Raw genomic sequence first — 20,649 nt, forward strand, 5'->3', positions numbered from 1 at the left:
TTAGCCATCGCTTATGTAGAAGATGCCCAATGTTTCCATCTAATCAGACCTGCAATCTAACGGAGGAAAGAAGGGAGAATTACTGCTATAAATCTTCCAGAAGCTAGGACTTAAGAAGTGGTTGGCCTCATCCTGAGCTCACCTTACAAAGCGGCGTGGCCTTCCCTTTCTCTCGGGGGCCCACTGCCCAGGGGGCAGGGAGAAGTGTGGGTACTTGATTATTTTCTAGGACGCCCTCTTTGTGGACTTTTCAAACATATAGTGGATTTTAACCTGCTTATTTTTTTTAAAGGCCACACGGCCACTATAAAGTGAAAAGAACTTAACTTACTGCTTCGTTCCTGCCAGTTGTCAACACAGCGGTGCAGCCACTGCCTCTCATTTCCTGTCACTCTGGGTTTTCAGATTACTTTTTTAAAATCTCAATTGCTGAGTTTATGAGCGCCTGATTACTGCAGAGAAATAAGGAGCTCAAATATCACAAGGCTACCAGTGTGGACAATGCTCCTATCTGAAAGACATCTGGTTGTAATAATTAACACCAATTTATCTGACCTTTTTAACTGTGAAAGACCAGAGAAAAGTCTTTGTATCTGCCCACCCACTCAAAATCTCTCACCCCCTGCCAGGTACACCTTACTGGGTCCACGTATTCCTTACCCACTACCCCCATCTTCAAAAATCTTAGGCAAAGGCAAAGCCAGGATTTAAAGGTTCTTTTTTATTTGAAATCTCATCCAGAAACACTGGTTATTAATAAATATATCATAGTTATCAAGAATATATAAAAAATAAAGACAGGTATTGTCTTTGAGGCCCTAACAAAATATTTCAAGCAAATGTTCAGGAAAATAAAAACGGCACCCCTCCCCAAACCATGATAACTTTTCAAAGCTGATGATAGAGAGAGCCAACCCCGCATGCAGAATCGCTGAGCAAGGGGGGAGGGGGGGGAAGGGGCAAGCTAGTAGAGGGAGCCCAGGCTCTGGCAATAGCTGGCCCCTAGAACAGCCTTGGGATGGAGTTTGGGAATGGAGTTCAGAGGGGGTGGGGTGGGGGAAGAAGCGCTTGTGCGTGAGTTTGGGTCTTTGCACTCTGCCCCCTTTTTTTCATTTCATACAACCACAGACAGATATATGGATACTTCGGAGAATTCACTAATAAATCCTTGTTACAAGGAAAATGGCATCATGGCCTGCACAACATGTTTCGAGAAGATTCATTTAGAAGCTTGCATGCATTCTTTTGACCTACACTGCGTCTTAAGGAAAACCCACATAAGAGATGTCATGCCCTGGACCGGGGTTGAGATTCAAAACTTGGGTCTTGATCTCTCTCTCTCTCTCTCTCTCTCTCTCTCTCTCTCTCTCTCTCAACGTCTCTAGAAAAACAACTGCGGAGAGATCGTGACAATCGTAATTGCATCCATCTCCAGGAAATATTTACATCTGTTTTTGCACAAAAGGGATGTTGTCTTTTCCAAGGTGAGAACACAGAGCCAGAGAAAGCCAACTCTAAAGTCCCTTCGCAAGTTTTTGACCACACCGATCCCGTCTTTACACAACAAATGCAGTTTTGACAAGAGCCTATGTAAGTGAGAAGCACTGGCGCGGCATGGGGAAAAGAAGCATGCATGCAAAACACACGAAGTCTGGTTCGAGTCCCCCTTCGTTACCACCTAGAAATTGCAGTTTGGTTTTGGTCCTTTCCCTCCGGGAGGTCAAGCGGAGTCTGAGATCTCCGACGGAGTGGGAGGCCGCGGGACCCCGCGCTCACCCTCCCGCCGGCCGAGCGAGTGCTCAGCCTCCCTCTCCCCTCCCGGCCCGACACCGCAGTCCCTCCCGCCTCTCTCCCCTCATCCTGGGCAGCTGCCGGGCCGTCCTCTGCTCACTTGAGCAAGTCCTTGGACTCGGCCGACAGCCGAGCCATGTTGGCCGTGGAGAGAGCGGAAAGGTGCGGCGGCGGCGGCATCTGGCAGATGGTGCAGGGGCAGGGCAGCCCGGCCCAGTGCTGGAAGCCGCTGCCCAGCTGCAGCGCGGGCGGCGTGGAGGGCGCCTTGAGCAGCGAGTGGGGAGGTCGAATAGTGCCGATGGCCGGCAGCGAGGCGGCGGACAGCGGCGACGAGCCGTTGCCGGACGAGAGCGCGCCGCCCAGGATGGGGTGCACGGGGTGCACCGCGTTGGCGGCGTGCGCGGGGTGGCCGGCCGAGTGGCCCACGGTCCCGCAGTGGAAGGCAGAGTGGTGGCCCCCGTAGATCTCGCCAACCAACCTCTTCATCTCCTCCAGGGAGCTGGTGAGCATGAGGATGTAGTTTCTGGCCAGCAGGAGAGTGGCGATCTTGGAGAGCTTGCGCACCGAGGGCCCGTGCGCGTAGGGCATGACCTCTCGCAGCCCGTCCATGGCGAGGTTTAGGTCGTGCATCCGCTTGCGCTCCCGACCGTTGATCTTCAGCCTCAACTGCTGTAGGTCCTGCTCCGACAGCTGCTTCTTGATTTTGTACTTGCTGCTCTCGCCGGTGGCCTTGGCGCCGGCCCGCGAGAGGCTTTCCCCGGGCATCTTCTGCACCATGTCGCCCTGCGTGGAGGAGACCGAGTTGAGACGGCTCTCCTGGTGGTGGTGGTGGCGGTGGTGGTGTTCCCTCAGATACATCTCATCCATGTCCGGCGATGAAGCTCTGCTGGAGACAGAGCTCGAATCAGAATTCATTTTATTACGGGGGATGCGGCCCTACCGCGGGGAGGCTTTAGGTGGGAAATTAAGGAAAATCTTGAAATTAAAAAAAAAAAAAAATCTGCACAGCCCAGCGACCCACTTATCAGTGGCAAGACTTGAGAAGAAAAGCTGAGGCACTGCCTTTCCCCGCCTCTCTCCCTCCCCACTCCCTTCTCTCCGGTTAGGCTGTTTCCTGGACAGCGGGTTGGTGTTTGCTGGGACTAACCTCACGCTGAAAAAGAGGGGCTTTTATAGAGCTGCGGCGGAGAAAAGAGACAAAAGGAACCCTCCTATCTATCCTGGGCTGGTTAGGACGACGTGCCGTCATTCAGGGCGGTGCGCTTTGCTGTCCCATTTTGCAAGGATTCCTATTCATATTCATTGTGGGGCCGCCCTGGGACACCTCTGCTCCGAACCGCTAGGAGCCCCAAGGCACAAAACCCTCTCTGATTGACACACTCACCGCTCCAGCTCTCTCCTTCCTGGATTTTTTTTTTTAACTTCCCTCCCCCTCCTCCCCCCCCCCCAAATTTCCCTAACCAAATCACACCTAAGGAACCAACCGCCGGAAGGAAAGGGAGCCAGGCAGTAGTCGGAGATTCCTCCGGGTTTCTAGAGAGAAACTGAAACATTCTCTTTTCTTCATAGCTACTTCCAAGTTTTGGGGAATGTGAGCAAAAGAAGTCCTAATGGAACGGTGTCAAGGACAGAGATGCGGTTGGAGGGCAGGTTCCCCGCGCCAGGGGGTGGGCGCGGGGGTGGAGGGAGAGGGGGGACCTCGTGTCGCTGGGCACTGTCTGAACTGGTTGGTTATTAGGTCTCTTTCCTAAACACTGATACGGTGTTCAATTTTGGTTTAGTTGAGCCCTTCTGGCCTATTGCAATGGGACCTCCGTTTGTGGTGAAGGGCTTTGCCCCGACACTGTTATAGGGATGGGTTTTCTTTTCTTTTCTTTTCCTTTCCTTTCTTTTCTTCTTTTTCCTTCTTTTCTTCTTTTTACTTTTCTTTCTTTCCTTTCCTTTCCTTTTTCTTTCTTCTTATCTTTCTTTCTTTTCTTTTCTTTCTTTTCTTTCTTTCTTTCTTCCTTCTTTCTTTTCTTTCTCTCTTTCCTCGTTAAAATAGATTACTGAAAGATTTGCTTTGCACAATTCTCTAACTTCTTAGACCTGGACCTGAGGAAAACAAAACAACAAACAACACCAAAAAAAACAAAAACAAACAAAAAACAAAAACCCAACCAAGGGGAGGGAGGAAAAGTGGCGGAGTAGCAGGGAGGGAGTTAGAGATAGGAAGGGTTCCCAAGAACTCCAGAGAGATTGTTCCTGCCGGGGCTACCCCGCAGCCCCCGGACACTGGCGCTAACAGAAGCGGGTGGGGCAGTCCCGGTCGGGAGCTGGCGCGCAGAGGCGGGTAGTATCTGCAGCTCGGCGCCACTGGGCTGGGGCCGGTGGGTCCACCGGGTGGGGAAAGCCGGTGCTGAGGGTCGAATAAGAAACAACGTGTGTTTGTGTGGGCGCGCGCGTTCTGCAGGGAAAGGATCTGGAGAGCCCCGTAGGCGTGCGCGCGTGGGCACTGCGGGCCAGTGCTCGGTGGATTCTGGGGATAAAGAGGAAGGAGGCCTGGAGTTTGGAACCTTCGGTTCCAGGGCGGAGGTCGGCGCGATCTTTCTTCCCCCTTGCTGTGTTTTGTCAATGGGACTAGCTAACAGTTGAGGGGCGGGAAAGCAGAAACCCTCGGGAGCCCGCGGGAGGCCTCTAGAAGAGCCTGGGCGCCGCCACGCTCTGGGCTCGGAGGAACCCAAGACAAGTGCCAGGTTGTAGTCGAGTGGATGCAAAGTGTGAAACCGAAACAATCCCGGAATCTCCGGCAGTCAGGGCCTCGGACTGCGCGGCGCAGTCAGTGCATATCTTTGGGACTAGCAAGGTAGAGGAGGCCTCACTTAGCCTCCACTTTGTGGACAAAGTGGAACGGCCAACAGAGAGGGTTGCATGCCTAGCCCGGGAGTCTGTAAGCTCTGCGAGGCTTTGCCTCTTTGGCAGTCTCGCCTCGAAAGCTGCGCTGGCAAGTACCAGTAGGATGGGCAGACGCAACATTGGAGAGGATGCTTTTCTGCACTGAACTTCGCTTCTCTGTAAGAGAAGAAAATGGACGAGAGTCCCTCCTCAACGCCAGGCCCTTAGGGCCCTTGAAGACTGGACTTCTATCCTCCTACCGCCCCCACCTCCGTAGAAGGCAGATTTTTTAAAACGAAGAATCCAAATGATTCATTTGGAATGTGGAAAGGTTGATTGTCCAAACGCACTTCTAATATCCAAGCCAAAGAAATGTTTCTGAATTCACCAGACCCGTCCCTTTGAGCTCAGACAGCGACATCCACCGAACTGCTTATGAGAAAAAGGGTTCCAGAACATCAGCATATATTCGGACAGTCCTAGGTGATGGTGATGGTGGAGAGGCGTGGTCCAGACCGCCTCCCCCAGCGCTTCTCTGCTGCTCACGTCGGGCGGCGGGGGAGCCCTGGGAACCCCACACTGGAGGAAAAGACGTTTCCCAGCCTTTGGGCCAGTGCACAGGCCCGGCCCCCGCCGCCTCCTGAACCACCTTCCTGACCCTTGGGCATCGACTCGGGCCTTTCTCTTGTCCAAACTGAGAATGCTGTAACTCAGTTTTTATTTCAGGAAGTAGCAAAGTCTAGTTAGAACGATTGATGACAAATGAAGGAGTAGAAAAAGTTATGCTGCTAAAGGCTTTTTAAAAAAGCATTAAAAAAAAAACTTCCAATTTTCTCAGTGGGCAATATGAAACAAGGTATAAAATTTTCTCACGTTAATCGAGGTGGCAAGGAAAAAGGGAAGCTGGCCTTGAAATACAAACTGGAAACTCGCTTTCGGACTGGAAAGACCAACACCAAGCTTCTGGGAGTCCGAACCAGAAGCCCCTCTTCCTCGGCGCCGCCTTTCCGCCGAGTGGGGGGACGCAGCCCCTGCGACCAGCTCAGACGGGAGCTGCGCTAGGCTGGAAAGGGGCCCCGGGCCTCTGCCTACAGACCCCCTGCCCCTCTAGCGGGTTTATAGCTCCGGCAACGCGAAGGTAGATCTGCCTGACCTGGCAGAACTGCGTGTCCAGGCCGAGGGCCCTCGGCCACAGTCCAGGACGCCGCGCGCCCTCTCCTCCCCGCTTTCCCAAAAGGCTTCTACAGGTAAATGTGAAATGGTCCAAGGTCCAGGGCCCCAGTCCGGCAAGCACTTCTGGCGAGGCCTTACAGGGGCCCAGAGTCTCCTAGGAGGCTTGTTCCCTATTCCCTATATTCTGTAGGAATGAACATCAAGAGGAGGAAGAATGAACGAAGGAGCCACAACTTTGCTCTCCATAAAATGGGTTGATACTGAACGGGGCGCAAAAGGCAGAGGAGCCCCAACTGGCTGTGCAGGCGCTGTCCCCAAGAGTTTGCCTAGCGAGGTCGCTTTGGACTCTGAGGGTGAACCCGAAACCTGCGCCCAGCCCCGAGCAGGAGCAGGCGGGGAACTTAGAAGGGCGAGCTGCGCGAGTTCCTTCAGAGAACTGTCTCTGCCGGCGCTCACGCCGGGCGTGAGCAGGGGGCGGGGGGAGTAAGGGAGCCGGCGCTGGGCGGAGGCTGCGGCAGCTCGGTGGGGCCGCGGCGGCCCAGAGGGGCCTCAGCCGGAGACGCGCCGTGACCTTGGCCCTGGCCAGGGGCCCTTTCAGAGGGCTGAAACAAGCAAGAAGAGGGAGCCAGCGACCCGGCGGCGGCGCGGAGCCCCGCTCTCTCGGGCCGCACCCGGCGCCCTCGCAGCCTGGGGGCGCAGCGGGGGCGGCGCGGAGGCGGGGGCCGTTCTCCCGCAACAGGTGCTTCCGGAGGCCCGCGCGGGCCGCTTCCCGCCACTCAGTCTTGCTCCCGGCAGAGCCTGTGAGTACTTTGTACTACCCGAGGCGGCAGCGGGTGCGCGCGGGGACCCGGTCCGAAGAGCGGCGCGGCCTTCCCCTCGCGCCCGGGGCGCACAGCCTCAGCTCTGCAGCTCCGGCTCTCCGCGCCGGAGAACCGCGCCCTCCGGAGGCTTCCAGGCAATTCCTGTGCCCCCCCCCCCCCTCCGGCCCCCACCCCAGGTCTCCGGGGAGCATCTCTTACCCTAAGCCCGGTGGCGCGCCCACCGCTCCGCAGCTCCAGCCACCGAGCTCCTCTCCGGAAGCTGCCGGCTCTGCCCGAGGCCGCGGCGATTTGGGCTCCACGGCGAGCACCCCCCACTCCTCGTCGGAGTCCGGAGGCCAGTGGTCGCGCTGGCCGACCTGCCGGGAGGCCGCTGTGCGGAGCCGGTGGGTCAGCAATGTCCAGGAGCTCCCGTCGCTCGCCCAGCCTCAAACTTGACCGGCGGAAACTTTGGCCGAGACCGAACGGCGGGAGGCTGCCCCGTGGGCTTCACCTTTTACCCCAGGCCCCCTTCCAAAACAAAAACGACAAAAGGGGAACCCCAAACATCCCTAAGGGTGTTCCGTCGTGGGCAACCAGGGGAATAGCCTAAACACTAGCTGAGCACGGAGGAAGTTCTCAAAAAGTAGTTTTGTATTTGAGTAAAACAATCACTTCACCACATTAGCAGTGGGGGCGGGTCATTGAAGCAGTTGAGTTGATCAAAGAAGCCCTTAGAGAATGAAAGAGAGAGAGAGAGAGAGAGAGAGAGAGAGAGAGAGAACAGTTTTTATAAAAATTAACGTCAACAGAAATCTCAGGCAGGCAGGAATTCTCTCCTCTTGCAGCCGCGCGTCCCGGGTGCTGGAGTGTGGCGCGAGTACTGAACTCCGCGCCCTGCGGTTGGAGATGACAAAATGGAAATCCCAACCATCAAGTAGGTGCTAGAAGGGCCCGAGTGGGTGGATCTGGACAGACCGACTAAAGTGTTTCAGTTTTCTGGGTCTCCCCATATTTTGCATCATATCTTGAACATTCACTGATCTGTCTAGCGCTTTCCCCCCGTCTTTTAAAAAAATCTGGCTTTCCTACAGGAAAAAGCAGACGTTGAAGGACAGCAGAATTTTATGAGGTGATAGTAACTGCTTTTTGCAACGTTGGGTGTGATATTGGAGGAACTGAGGAAGTCCCAGAATAGCATAAAATGATGAAGTGCTAATTATGTGAGTGTATAGACGAGTGAATACGTTGGCAGAACTAGAAGTTCGATTTTAATGATGTGTAGGAGCAAGCCTGGCTAGCACTTACAGACTAATTCTCATTATTGAAAGCCTGCCTTAAGTCAAAGGAGGTAAGAACTTCTAGACTTCCTTTACAGGATTTCGCTCAGTCAGTGAGCATACTTCAGTACTCTTTCTTCTTTCCTTTCTGGTAACACCTGCTCAGTTGCCAAAACTCCTGAGTTTCCAACCCTGAAGGAAGCCTATAAATTGAAGCTTTTTCCTCAAGATTGGAATGTTTAGGTTGATGTAAAATATCACTGGTGATCAATCACATGGACTGATGAGTTCTATTCAGATTTGCATACTTAGACACACATTCTTGGCATGTGCCCTGACGTTTTGGATGTGTGGCTCTGTTAATCCCAATCCTTTAAGAAGCATTAAGTGGATGAGTGTATTGGGTACTTATTGTTATTAATTTAATCTTTGTGACTTTATAGTTAAAGACACTCGTATGCAGCTTGATATCTTACTATAAAATAGCACACAATACTAATTCTGCTTTTGCAAGTTTTTGCATCATCTTCTTGGCATAGTCAGTTAGATAGTTACGTTCAACACATATTGCTGTATTCTTTGCTAAAGTGCTTATGGAATTTAGTTTTATTTTAGAGACAGAAGTTTATTTTCGATATAAATATCTTATGCAGCATATGTGTTATTTTCATTTTGTGTTCAGTAACATTCAGTTATACACAAAGTGTGTAACTGAATGGATGCCACAAAGAGATCAGAATATAAGAACCTATGTATAGAGCAACAGAAGATTAAAAAGATGTTAATATTTACGTCATCAGTTTCTTACACTGCTTTTTATAAAGGTATTTATACACATATGTTCTGAAACTTACATGTGCATTTGTGTAAATACATTAAAATATTATTTGAAGCCTTGGAGTCCTAAATAAAAAGAAATGTTATTTTTCCGATGCTAGTCAAGACAAGGGGAAACATTACACACCTGTTCATAAATAGAGTTGGAGTTACTAAGTTATATTGACCCCGAACAATACAGATTTATGCACATTGTTTTGAGAAAATGATAATTGAGGCGTCTGCTACTGAATCTTGAAAAGTTAAAATGGCAGTTTTCAAAAAATGAACATTTCCATGGCTGATTCATTTATGCGGAACCTGTGGTCTGGACCAGACAGACTCTGCTTCATCACTTCTAAAAAGAAATGAAAATGTAATATATGCTCCTTTCTCATTATATTTTTCTATTTATAAGTATTTTTATTTTATTTGCGTAACAGACTGAATGTAAAAGTTTATAAAACCAAATTGTCACCATTTACAATATGGCCGAATTTGTATCTTCATCTTTACATATATCATAATATATATAAATTGGACCAATTATTCAGACAATTCAAACCTCAAATCTTGTTATCTTTTTTTTTTTTTTTTTGGTGGGGGGGGAGGGTGGGAAGAAAGGAAACAGGCTGAAAGCAAATTATCACTCAAAATTTGTAGATATTTATCCTATAGTTTACTTGCAGATCAGTCTGAGTTTCCTGCTCAACAACTGAAATGATATTCTCTTTTTTTTTTGAAATGATATTCTCAGTACTATCAGCACTTTAGTAAAAACATCAATTGTTAATTTTACAACATAAAAAGATAATATAAATTAACATATTTTCATAACATGGCATTATTTAAGATACTGATGAAAGAAACTTGGTAATCTTCTAAATTCACATTTTCCCTCTAGTAATTTTATTATTTCACAACCTTTGTAATGAGACATAGCAGAATCCTGGACTACTTATGTTCACAGATGCAGTTCAATTAGATACTTCGGAACTTTGTTTTTACCCTATTTTATTACAGCAAGTCTCATAATAGGAGTAGACTGTTAGGAAAAAAAAACAACTTTGTAATGGGGGCGGGGAGAAAGAGAAGGAGGTCATATAAAACACTGTGCACATGTCCTTACATCATAATACATATCCTGATTCTACCTTTGAGTGAATTTTATAGAGTTGTTTGTAGGAAAGCCCTCCTCAGATATATGTTTACTTTATATACTTAGGGAAATGTTACCGTTGATTCTAATATTTTAATAGAGAGCACGTCTGTGTCTGCTTTCTAAAGTCCGAGGGATAGCAAGTTTGCTGATCTCATATAGTGCCCAGGGAACCCCATGGCACGCTCCTCCAGGACTCATTCATTCTGCAATGTGTTGTTAAGCCTGAGATAAAGCTGTGGGAATGAGAACACTGAGTAATCCTTCGAGGATGGTGCTTCTAGGTACTGGAATGGGTCAGAAACTGCTTTTAGAAGGAAAGTGGAAAACTGAGAACACTATCAGACTGAAACCCTGCTAAGAAATAGAATTTTAATAATTAGTACTATAGATACCCTAATGCTGTTGAACGCGCTCCCGAAGAAGTTCTTTAGTTTTCAACAAGGAAAAAAAAAATCTTTTAATTTTATTTGTTTAAAAAAACCTTTTAGCTTTATATTGAGGACAACTCCAGTGTCCCAAGAGTTGCTCATAAATGCAATAATGCGTTTGCTTTAAATAAGAATACAAGAGTAGAAAGCGTAGTTAGGAAAAGACATTTTTATTTTGTTACATGTTATTCTAAGCTGATTTAAAAATTCTTCCCAGAGTCAGTTTCCACCCTGCTCTGGGGAATGGTTTCATATGGCTTAATTGTAGAAAAACAAAAATGTGATTATGTATACTACTTTCATATACAGTTGCTAAAATTGTCTCATCTCTTCATCTTATCAAAGTTTTGCCTCTATAAAAGTAAAGCTGTGGATAATAGCTCTTTGGCTCCGTTAGATTTATAATTGAAGTAATTACATAAATGGAAAATATGCCTTTGGGAAAGTAATGCCAACAACAGACATCCCAGAGAAAAATACTGCTAAAAGATATGTGTGGCAGGAAAGATGTGGGCCAAGAGTCTAGAACCATTAACTTAAGAGTTTTAAATAGCTGGTAGAAACTAAAAAGTAAGGGCATATGCGCTTGGCATGGACAAGCTTTTTAAAGACAGGACTAGGATAACAAGGCAATAGCTCCTCTCAATGTTTGTGGTGTCCTTCACATCCCTCTTTGCAAAAGCCACCAATAACAAAGGGAACAAAAATACATGTCAACAAAGAGCACAAATACATAAGGAATATTGTGTAACTTTCTTTACTAAATTGTCTTCTGGCCAAAGCTGGCAAATACCATGGGATTAGAGGGAAGATGAGCTCTTGGAGGGATATAAATTATTAATAATAATTAAAAAAAATTCTTTTGGGGGCGCCTGGGTGGCTCAGTCAGTTAAGCCCCTGACTTCAGCTCAGGTCCAGTCAGTTAAGCCCCCGACTTCAGCTCAGGTTGTGATCTCTCAGTCCTTGAGTTTGAGCCCCGCGTCAGGCTCTGTGTGCCTGAGCCTGGAGCCTGCTTCGGATTCTGTGTCTCCCTCTTTCTCTGCCCCTCCCCCATTCATGCTCTGTCTCTTTTTCTCAAAAATTTATAAACATTAAAATTGTTTTTAATAAAAAAATAAAAAAACTCTATTGCTGTAAACATACGGATGCCACTTGCCCATTGATGAGAGTGCCTTTCTTAGGATATGAAGACTAGAGAGAAGGTAGGACCCAAGAAAGACTTCACAACCCAGCAAATTTCCTGGATAGGATTTGCTGCTTACCAGCTGTGCACATTTATGTAAGTTTCTTACCATTTCTTTTTCTTTTCTTTGTTTTAAGTTTATTTATTTATTTCAGAGAGAGAGAGAGAGAGAGAGAGCACAAGTGGAGTAGGGGCAGAAGACAGAGGGAGAGAGAACTCCAAGCAGACTCTGCTGACACAGTGCAGAGCCCAACGTGGGGCTCAAACCCACGAACCCCGAGACCATGACCTGAGCTGAAATCAAGAGTCGGACACTCAACTGACTGAGCCACCCAGGTGCCCCGGTTTTTTCACATTTCTGAACTTTTGTCACCTGCACAGTAAGAATGGTCATGATCATGACATATGCTTTTGTGAGAGTTAGCGTTTTGCAAACCTCTTAAAATCATGCAGTATTATGCTTTTGAAATAAGATTTTTTCACCCTGTCTTCTGTATATATTTTAACATCCAAAAATATTTGTCCTGCTTTATTCTTCTATAATATTATCTTGGTATTCTTTTAAAATTGTTTTATATCTATTCTCGCTATTAAGGCAGGACTCATTCTTCCCCATTGTCCCCACTCTCTGGCAAGTTGGGAATTCGTAAAAATAAAGCATACGAAGTACCTCTTAGAAATTGGAGCAGGTGCTTGGAGACTGTATAACTTTTAGAAATAAATTAAGGTATAGAATTCATGAGTTATAGAAGGTAGTATAAAAAGTGCTCAGTTCCTCTAAAAATATGGCTGGGAAGTGTCTGATTGTTGATTAGATATAAAGAAAGACTTTTAGAAAAAACATGACTTAAAATTTGTTTTGTTTTTCTCTTATGGAAAGCCCTCCAAACCAATAGGCTTATTTGAAGTCTGGGTCCCAAACAAAAATTTTCAAGCTCAGTCTTGCTATTACTGTCTAATCACACATCCATCCTTGATATCTAAGCTCAGGGTGGGGAGTCTTTGGGCCTCGTAGACCAGGATCGGTCTCATATGGAGACGCAGGGTTGTGGTATTTGCACATTCAGATTTGGAAACGTTGCCAAATTTTATTCTAAAAGACCTTCCAGTGATTGGCACTCAGTCAATCCTACTTTCATCTGGCCGGAGTTCTACCACTGATATCTTGGGGGGGGGGGGGGGGGGGTGGAGTCACAGTGTATTGCTTTCTCATTCATTCATTCCCACATTTTTTTTTAAATTTTTTTAACCTTTATTGATTTTTGAGACACAGAGAGAGAGCATGAATGGGGGAGGTTCAGAGAGAGAGGGAGACACAGAATCTGAATCAGGCTCCAGGCTCTGAGCTGTCAGCACAGAGCCCGATGTGGGGCTCGAACTCACGGACCGTGAGATCACGACCTGAGCCGAAGTCGGATGCTCAACCGACTGAGCCACCCAGGCGCCCCTCATTCCCACATTTTTTGAGTGGTCCTATGTATCACTTCAATTAGAGGTTCTGAGGAAACAAAATCAAGGAAACATAGCCTCCTGAATCTAGGTGCTAAAAAGACAAGAAAACCAATCATCTCCTGAAAGACAATATAAAGGTGACCTTGAGGTTTTGGTGATTAATATTGGTTATTTTAACAGATTGGGCACTTATTTTGGAGGTACAAGAACAGACCCGAAGGATCTTTTTGTCTTAGCCTGTTTCTCTCTGTACAGGACATTTATTTGGAAAGTGATCCCAGCTAACAGGAGTGGGGGTGTGGGGACAGTAAAACAGAGAAGGAGAAAGGATCAGTACAAAAGGTGTTTTGTCAAGCTGATCACTGCTATGGACAACTGGGCCTTGACTTCTCTTGAGTCCTTCTTGTGAATAAATAGAATGCGTTCACCCAGGGGTGAAATGGAGAAGCATTTATCCATTGTTTCTAGCCTCTCCCCTCCCATTGGTGAGAGCTGTTTATGATTAAATACCTCCACAGTTCTGGGCCGCACACGTGGGAGTGACAAGGCAGTCCCCACAGGCACTCTCACGAAGCCCCAGACAGAAAGCAAGGGATGTGCAGTGCACCTGTGGCCAGCAAAAGCCGGACTGAAAAGATGGGCTGCGAATATGAGAAGTAGAATACAGGAAAAGTCTGCTGATTGCCAAATGGAGGAAAGTGATGAGTAAGTGACATCTCTGAGGTAGGGTGTGGCATAAAGGGGAGTTCTAGCCCCGGGGTAGGACTGTGGACAGGCCTGCAGTAATGGACATTTGGAGAGAGTGTTTGAGGAGCCATTGCAAGAATTGAGGGAAGCTAAGGCAATTTACTTTGCCTCAAGCTAGTCCCAGATAGAACCCTTGAAGAGTGCTCCAAATGCAGAATGCTTCCCAAAGATATGTCCCAGAAAGTGTCTCACCAGCCTCAATGTCACTTTGGCTCCTCTACCCTAGGTCCTGAAGGGACTCCTCCAGATGGCTGTAAGTGTAATTGGGAAACCTAATGTCCAAATTTACAACAAATACATTTTTTGATGTGAAGGAGATCTACCATGATGGAAAGCCCTAAAGCCATAATGCCTATATGATTTCCTCCTATTTGTTCTTGACCACTGGATATTTTTAAAAGTCATAATATCTGAGAGCTCTTTTTTCAAAGGTTAAGTTAAAAACGGAAGCAAGAAGGGCATGTACTAAAATGGAAAATTGTTTCTTGTTTGTAATGGTAATGTCACAAGGTCTCTCCTGTCACATGAGGACCATAATCTTATTAAAATTGCCAGATGGCTCCCCCTCTCTCTTTTCCCGTCCCTCTCCTGCTTCTGTGCACTCTCTCTCAAAATAAATAAATAAACATTGAAAAAAGAGGGGAGGGTGCCCGGGTGGCTCAGTTGGTTAAGCCTCTGACTCTTGATTTTGGCTCAGGTCATGATCTCATGGTTTGTGAGATTGAGCCCTGCATGAGGCTGCACACAGCTGACCCTGCTTGGGATTCTCCCCTGCCCTTCTGTCCCTCCCCCGCTTGTACTCTCTCTCTCTCTCTCAAAATAAGTAAATAAAAATTTTTACTTTTTTGTTAAAGATAAACAAGTTTATTAGTTTTTTATTACATAGGTCTGATGCAGCTTGACAATGTAGAAATTGTGTATAAAATGCCTTGCCAGCCATGAATTCCTTACACGTTTACAATATAAATGTATTTATGATGTTCAACTTTCCAACGTTAAATCTTTACTATAAATATAATATAACCCTCCACTTATTTCCTCTTTTGAGATGCATTCAGTGCAATTTACAATTTTTCCTGTAAAGGTCTCACATATCCTTAGTCAATGTCAATTCTCCTCAATTTGATGTGTCGTTTCAGTAAAATTTAGCACAAAATCCCAGTAACATATTTAATAGAACTTGAGCTAACTCTAAAATATATAGAGAGGAAAGTAAAGGACCAAGAATAGGCAAGAGTCTTCTGCTGAAGACGGGTACAGATGAAATAATTGCACTATCTGATGCCAAGGCTTATTTTAAAGCCTAAGAAGCAATGGCAGTGGAGAATTTTTACAATTGGCCAATGAATAGAATAGAAAGAGAAGAAGGGTATCCGTGTGAATATCAACCACTGAAATATGATACAGAGAGTATATGCATGAAAGGGGAGAAAGATGTGGGGAAGAAATGGTTATTCACATAAGACTTTGAAATTTGGGGCTCCTGGGTGACCCAGTTGGCTGGGTGTCCAACTTCGGCTCAGGTCATGATCTCAACTTTCTGAGTTCAAGCCCTGCACCCGGCTCTGCACAGACAGATCAGAGCCTGGAGCCTGCTTCCAATTCTGTGTCTTCCTCTCTCTCTCTGCCCCTCCCCTACTCACATTCTGTCTCTCTCAAAAATAAACATTAAAAGAATTTGTTTTAATGAAATTAAATCCCTGCCTCAAATCATAAACAACAATTAACTTCAGGAGGATCAGATTTAAATTTCAAGAGCAAAACTTTAAACCATTTAATAAAAAATAGATTGATACATTTATGATTTTGAAGTAGAGATACATTTCTTAAATAGGCAAAAAAAAATGGATAAAGGAAAAGGTTGATAAATGTGACAATATTAAAATTATGGACTTCCTTTAATCAAAACTTGTCTTAAAGGATGGGAAAAGACTATTTTCAAATTGTGAAAAGACCTTTGCAACATACACGACCCATAAAGGGGTGCCTGGGTGGCTCAGCTGGTTAAGCCTTGGACTCTTGATTTCAGCAAAAGTCACGATCTCGAGTTTCATTAGATCAAGCCCCACCTCGGGCTCCATGTGCTGACAATGTGGAGGCTGCTTGAGATGATCTCTCTCTGAAAATATATAAATAAACTGAAAAAAGAGAGACATAAACAGAAATATCACATGAGACAAATCCATATGGCCAATAAACTTATAAAAAGTGGGGAGCTTGGGTGGGATGCCTGCTTGGGATTCTCTCTCTTTGCCCCTCCCCGCCTCTCTCTCAAAACACGTAAAAAAAACTTAAAAATATATATATATTAAAAAAAAAGATGTTCAACTTCATTAAATAGTCAGGAAAACACAAATAAGGGCCACAAGGGGATAGCATTTTAAATCCATTTAAATGCCAAGTACTAAGAAGTTTGAAAATACCAAATATTGACGGCACTGTAGTTCAACAGGATCTCATGCATTTCTGGTGGGAGTATAAGCTGATACAGCCTCTTAGGAAAAGTTTTGTACTAGTTTCTAAAGCTGAACATTCACACACCCACGACTCAGCAATTCTACTCCTAGATTATACGCCTCCACTCAAAACTGTTGAACCTGTACTCCTGCAGATCTGCCCTGTACTAGAATGCTCATGGCATCCCTGTTCCAGTAGCAAATGGTTATTAATGGCAAAACAGTGATATAAATTGGGGTATACATGCAGAATTATTCAGTAGTTTAAATGAAGAAACTATACCTTCATGCAAAAATATGAGTAAGTCTTACCAACACAAAATTAAGAGAAATAATGAGAGTCCAGGAGATTACAAAGAGAATGATAACATTTCTGTAAAGTTAAAACAACAAAACGACATACTTATTAAAAATACACAGAAAAGTGGAAAAACTATATATATACACATATATATTTTAAAATGTTTATTTATTTTTCAGAGAGAGAGGCAGAGCACGAGCGGGGGCGGGACACAGAGAGAGAGGGAGACACAGAATCGGAAGCAGGCTCCAGGCTCTGAGCTGTCAGCACAGAGCCCGACGTGGGGCTCGAACCCAAGAATCACGAGATCACGACCTGAGCTGAAGTCGGACGCCCAACCGACTGAGCCACCCAGGTACCCCAAAACTATATATATTTTTAAAGAAAAGAACAAAAGTAAGAGAAGGATCAGCCCACATTCCAGATACGTAGACACTTTAGGGGATGGAGGGAAAAATATGGGACAGAAACAAACCACAAATTATAGAAGACATTGTCAGTGTTCCAGTTTCTGTATTGGGATGGGTGTTCACAAGTCTTTATTGTATTATTCAGAATAAACACAAACACACACACAGGGACCAATTATGGGAGCGTGCTATGAACAAAGAATTATAACTAATTGAATTCCCTGTTCTTGTGGCCCCCAAAACAAAGCGAAACAAATAATAAGAATGTACCCTGAAATGGATAGCTTGGTATCTGTTAGTTGTTTGTATAAATACAAAGTGGCATTTACAGCCTTCATGCAGTGGGACTCATTTTATCTCTTCAGCTCCCATCCTCGTCCATCCTGACAGAAAGCCTGGATATGAGTCCATTTTCTTTCTCTCCACACATCTTGTTCACGCATTCCATGCTTCTGAGTAGAGTTTCTTCTGCTGTGCATCGCCTCTTTATGTCTCCTCACCCATGCAAATTTTGTTTTATTTTTACATTTACCTAAAACTCAATCTCCTTTAAGAAACCTTCCCCCCAAAAAAAATTAAAAAAAAAAAATGCCTGGGTGGCTCAGTCGGTTAAGCGTCCGACTTCGGCTCAGGTCATGATCTCGCGGTCCGTGAGTTTGAGCCCGTGTCGGGCTCTGGGCTGACAGCTCAGAGCCTGGAGCCTGTTTCCGATTCTGTGTCTCCCTCTCTCTCTGACCTCACCCGTTCATGGTCTGTCTCTCCCTGTCTCAAAAATAAATAAACATTAAAAAATTTTTTTTTAAAAATTTAAAAAAGAAACCTTCCCCAATGACTTTAAATCCCTGAAGTGTTTAACTTCTGTATCATATGATACAGTTCTTAACCAGATATGTCACACTTTCGGTATTAACTGATGAGTACATCTATTGCATGGCATAGTGCTTTTTCTTATGAGGGGACAAAAATTTGATTCATATCCGATCCCCATTTACAAAGACTCTAGAGAGGTCACAGACATGAAAAAATTCCTATCATACTAGATAATTCTAGCCATGGTTTGCTAGAACTTGAGCGGAGAAGTAAAAGAAGGTGTCACAAGAACAGGAGGCATCTTGGTTGGTTCTTGAAAGATCGGGGGGAATCTCGAAAGGCCAAAAATGGCACAAGAGGGTTATTCCGGGTACAAGTGATAAGAACTAGTATTTGTTCAGTATTTACTATGTGCTAAGTCTGTCCCTTAGAGTTTGTATCAGTCAAGTTAGATTAGCTGAGGCTAACAGGTACTCCAATGGCATTGCCTTAAAGATCTAAGTTTTTTCTTATATTTAAAAGCTGAAAGAAGACAGTCCAGGGCTGAAATGGTGGCTCTGCTTCCTAATGCCCTCAAAGAGCTTATTATTTCCGGTTTATCATTCCGACACGTCTAGTGTGTGCCCCACGTGCTCTTGGCTCAAAGTGGTAGTTACCACATCTGCATTCCAGGAAGTGTGATGGAGAAATAAAGAAGAAAGGAGCAAACATCCTCACACATTTATCTCTAAGAAGTCAGTGCTGGTAATAAAAATCATTCTAGTTATTTTAAGCAGTAGAAGATTTAATGAAGAAAATCACCTGCCTAAAAAAACCTTTGGAAGGACTAGAGGGTTGGGCTCTTGGCTTGGTCTCCAGGAACGACTCTCAGAACAATACAAAAATAACCAACCTGGAGGTTGCAGTTTGAGTCATAAACCCAAGAATATGGAGCATCGGTTGACCCCGGAATCAGGAAGCTCGGACCAAGAAGAAATAGTCATAATTGACTCTTGATAATCAGGAGCAAGAGAACGGGCCCTGGAAGACCGCTAAAGAAAAAAATCTAATATGTCTATGACAGAGCCGGCGAAGACATAATTTTTTAACAGGTGCAGGAAAATGATTTCTGCTTCACTTCCACTTTCCAAATGTGGCATGCGAGCCTTTGATTGAAGGAATCCAATCTGCATCCACTTGTAAGGTAATTAGTGAAATGAAGATTTAACTTTTCATTCTAATTAGAAAGACAGTAGAACAGAGGTTGAAAAAGCCAATATATCATGCCCGCCACAATACACCACTGTGGTTACCTTACATCCCTGAACTGCCTTCTAGCCATAGATAAACTTCTGACCAGCAACTGTTAGAAACATAAGCACATCCAACATAATGCATTCACCACTTGTGCAAGTAAATGAAGAACAAATACGATGTATTCACCTTCTCTCCTAAAGGGGAAATCTAACATCTTACCACACATTATGTCTATCGCTGGGTAATTCTCACTCTTCTTCCAGTTTAGTTAATTCTATTTTGATACCAGATAATCTATAAGTTAAATTATTTATTTAAGTATCACTACAACAACTTATCTGAAATATTAGGGGGAAGGCAGAAGAGAGAAAGGAAAACTGGCTAACATACACTCATATATTCATATATAGCATACATATTAAGCAGAGTAAGAAAAATTGTGAGCCAGTGCCAATGAAGTTATAGTTACACTGAGAAATTTCTTTTCTTCACTATCTGTTCCCTATTCCTTTTGCCCTTTGCCAACATCTCAAGTGGCCAAGGTTCTTTACTTGGTGAAGGTAGCCGGACTAGCATTCTTTTATACTCCTACATGCGAATGTTATGGTCATCCATGAACTCTTACAATTGACTATGGCACTAATGCTCCACGCCCAGAAGATCTCCTTCCCTTTCCCCATCGTTCTGCCGTGAGACTATTTCCTCTTGATAATCAGGATACGAATAACTTCAGCCAACATAGTAACATACTTTTTCTCCCTCCCTGTGGTTGAGTGATGTGAAGGACTCAAGGGACCAGGTGATAGTCTCAATTTCCACTTCACTAGAAACCATCCTTTGTGTTCTCGTGGAAGGATCCTTTCCCTTGCTAACCACTTCCATTAAATGAGCAGAACTTAACGTCATGAGGACGGTGCAACAGAGACTGCCAATCATCTACCCAACCTGTTCTCCTCTGACCAGCTTCAAGAAGCCCTTACTCTCAGATGTTGCTATGGGATGAAATTATCACCAATAAAATGTGCGTAGAAGTCATATGTGCTATATGCAAGTCTGGGAGTTACGACACTGGACGTGCCCTTTCTACCTTTTCTTCCTTCTCTGTACTTTTTCAACAAGTTTTTACTTAAATGTCAGTTAGTTAACACACAGTGTAATATTAGTTCGGCTCTCTGCTTTTTGACCACAGTTCAACCATGCAGATAAATAAAGATGTCCTTTGTATGTGTAAAGCAGAAAGACTCTAAGCCCCCAATTATAGCATAGAGCAGAACTTTTCTAAAGATCTGGACCATTCATATTGGAATTGTTACGTGAACAAGAAAGAAACTTCTTTTTTATAAGTCCTTTTATTTTTGGCTCTCTTTGTTAGAGCAATCTTGTCTTACTCTAGCTTACATAAACATAGAGCAAACATTTTCCAAGTGGATTACTAAATATCTGCAGGAGGAAGTGCTAGATGGGGGTGCCTGGGTGGCTTAGTTAGGTTAAGCCACTGACTCTTGATTTCAGCTCAGGTCATGATCTCACGGTTCGTGAGTTCGAGCCCCACTGACAGTGCACAGTCTGCTTGGGATTCTCTCTCCTCTCTCTCTGCCCCTCCCCTGCTCACGCTCTCTCTCAAAATAAATAAAAAACTTAAAAAAAGTGCAGATGGACTAAATTACGTGGATAAAAAGGTTAGCCCGGGCCGAAGTAACAGCACAAATTTGCACTGCGGACTTTTCCAGATA

General features: G+C 45.0%; 1 protein-coding gene across 1 annotated transcript; it reads right to left on the minus strand.

Annotated features, from left to right (window-relative positions):
- Nucleotides 1–1,887: 1,887 nt before the first annotated feature.
- OLIG3 (oligodendrocyte transcription factor 3) lies at nt 1,888–2,706 on the minus strand. The gene has a single exon (XM_030314625.1). It carries the CDS (start codon nt 2,704–2,706, stop codon nt 1,888–1,890), a length of 819 nt encoding a protein of 272 aa, XP_030170485.1.
- Between the last annotated feature and the right edge of the window lie 17,943 nt (nt 2,707–20,649).

This window comes from Lynx canadensis, chromosome B2 (assembly GCF_007474595.2).
Source record: "Lynx canadensis isolate LIC74 chromosome B2, mLynCan4.pri.v2, whole genome shotgun sequence".
NCBI lineage: Eukaryota > Metazoa > Chordata > Mammalia > Carnivora > Felidae > Lynx > Lynx canadensis.

Excerpts from the sequence above, each read along its gene's own strand:
- OLIG3 (XM_030314625.1), bottom strand. The coding sequence starts at position 2,706 with ATGAATTCTGATTCGAGCTCTGTCTCCAGCAGAGCTTCATCGCCGGAC.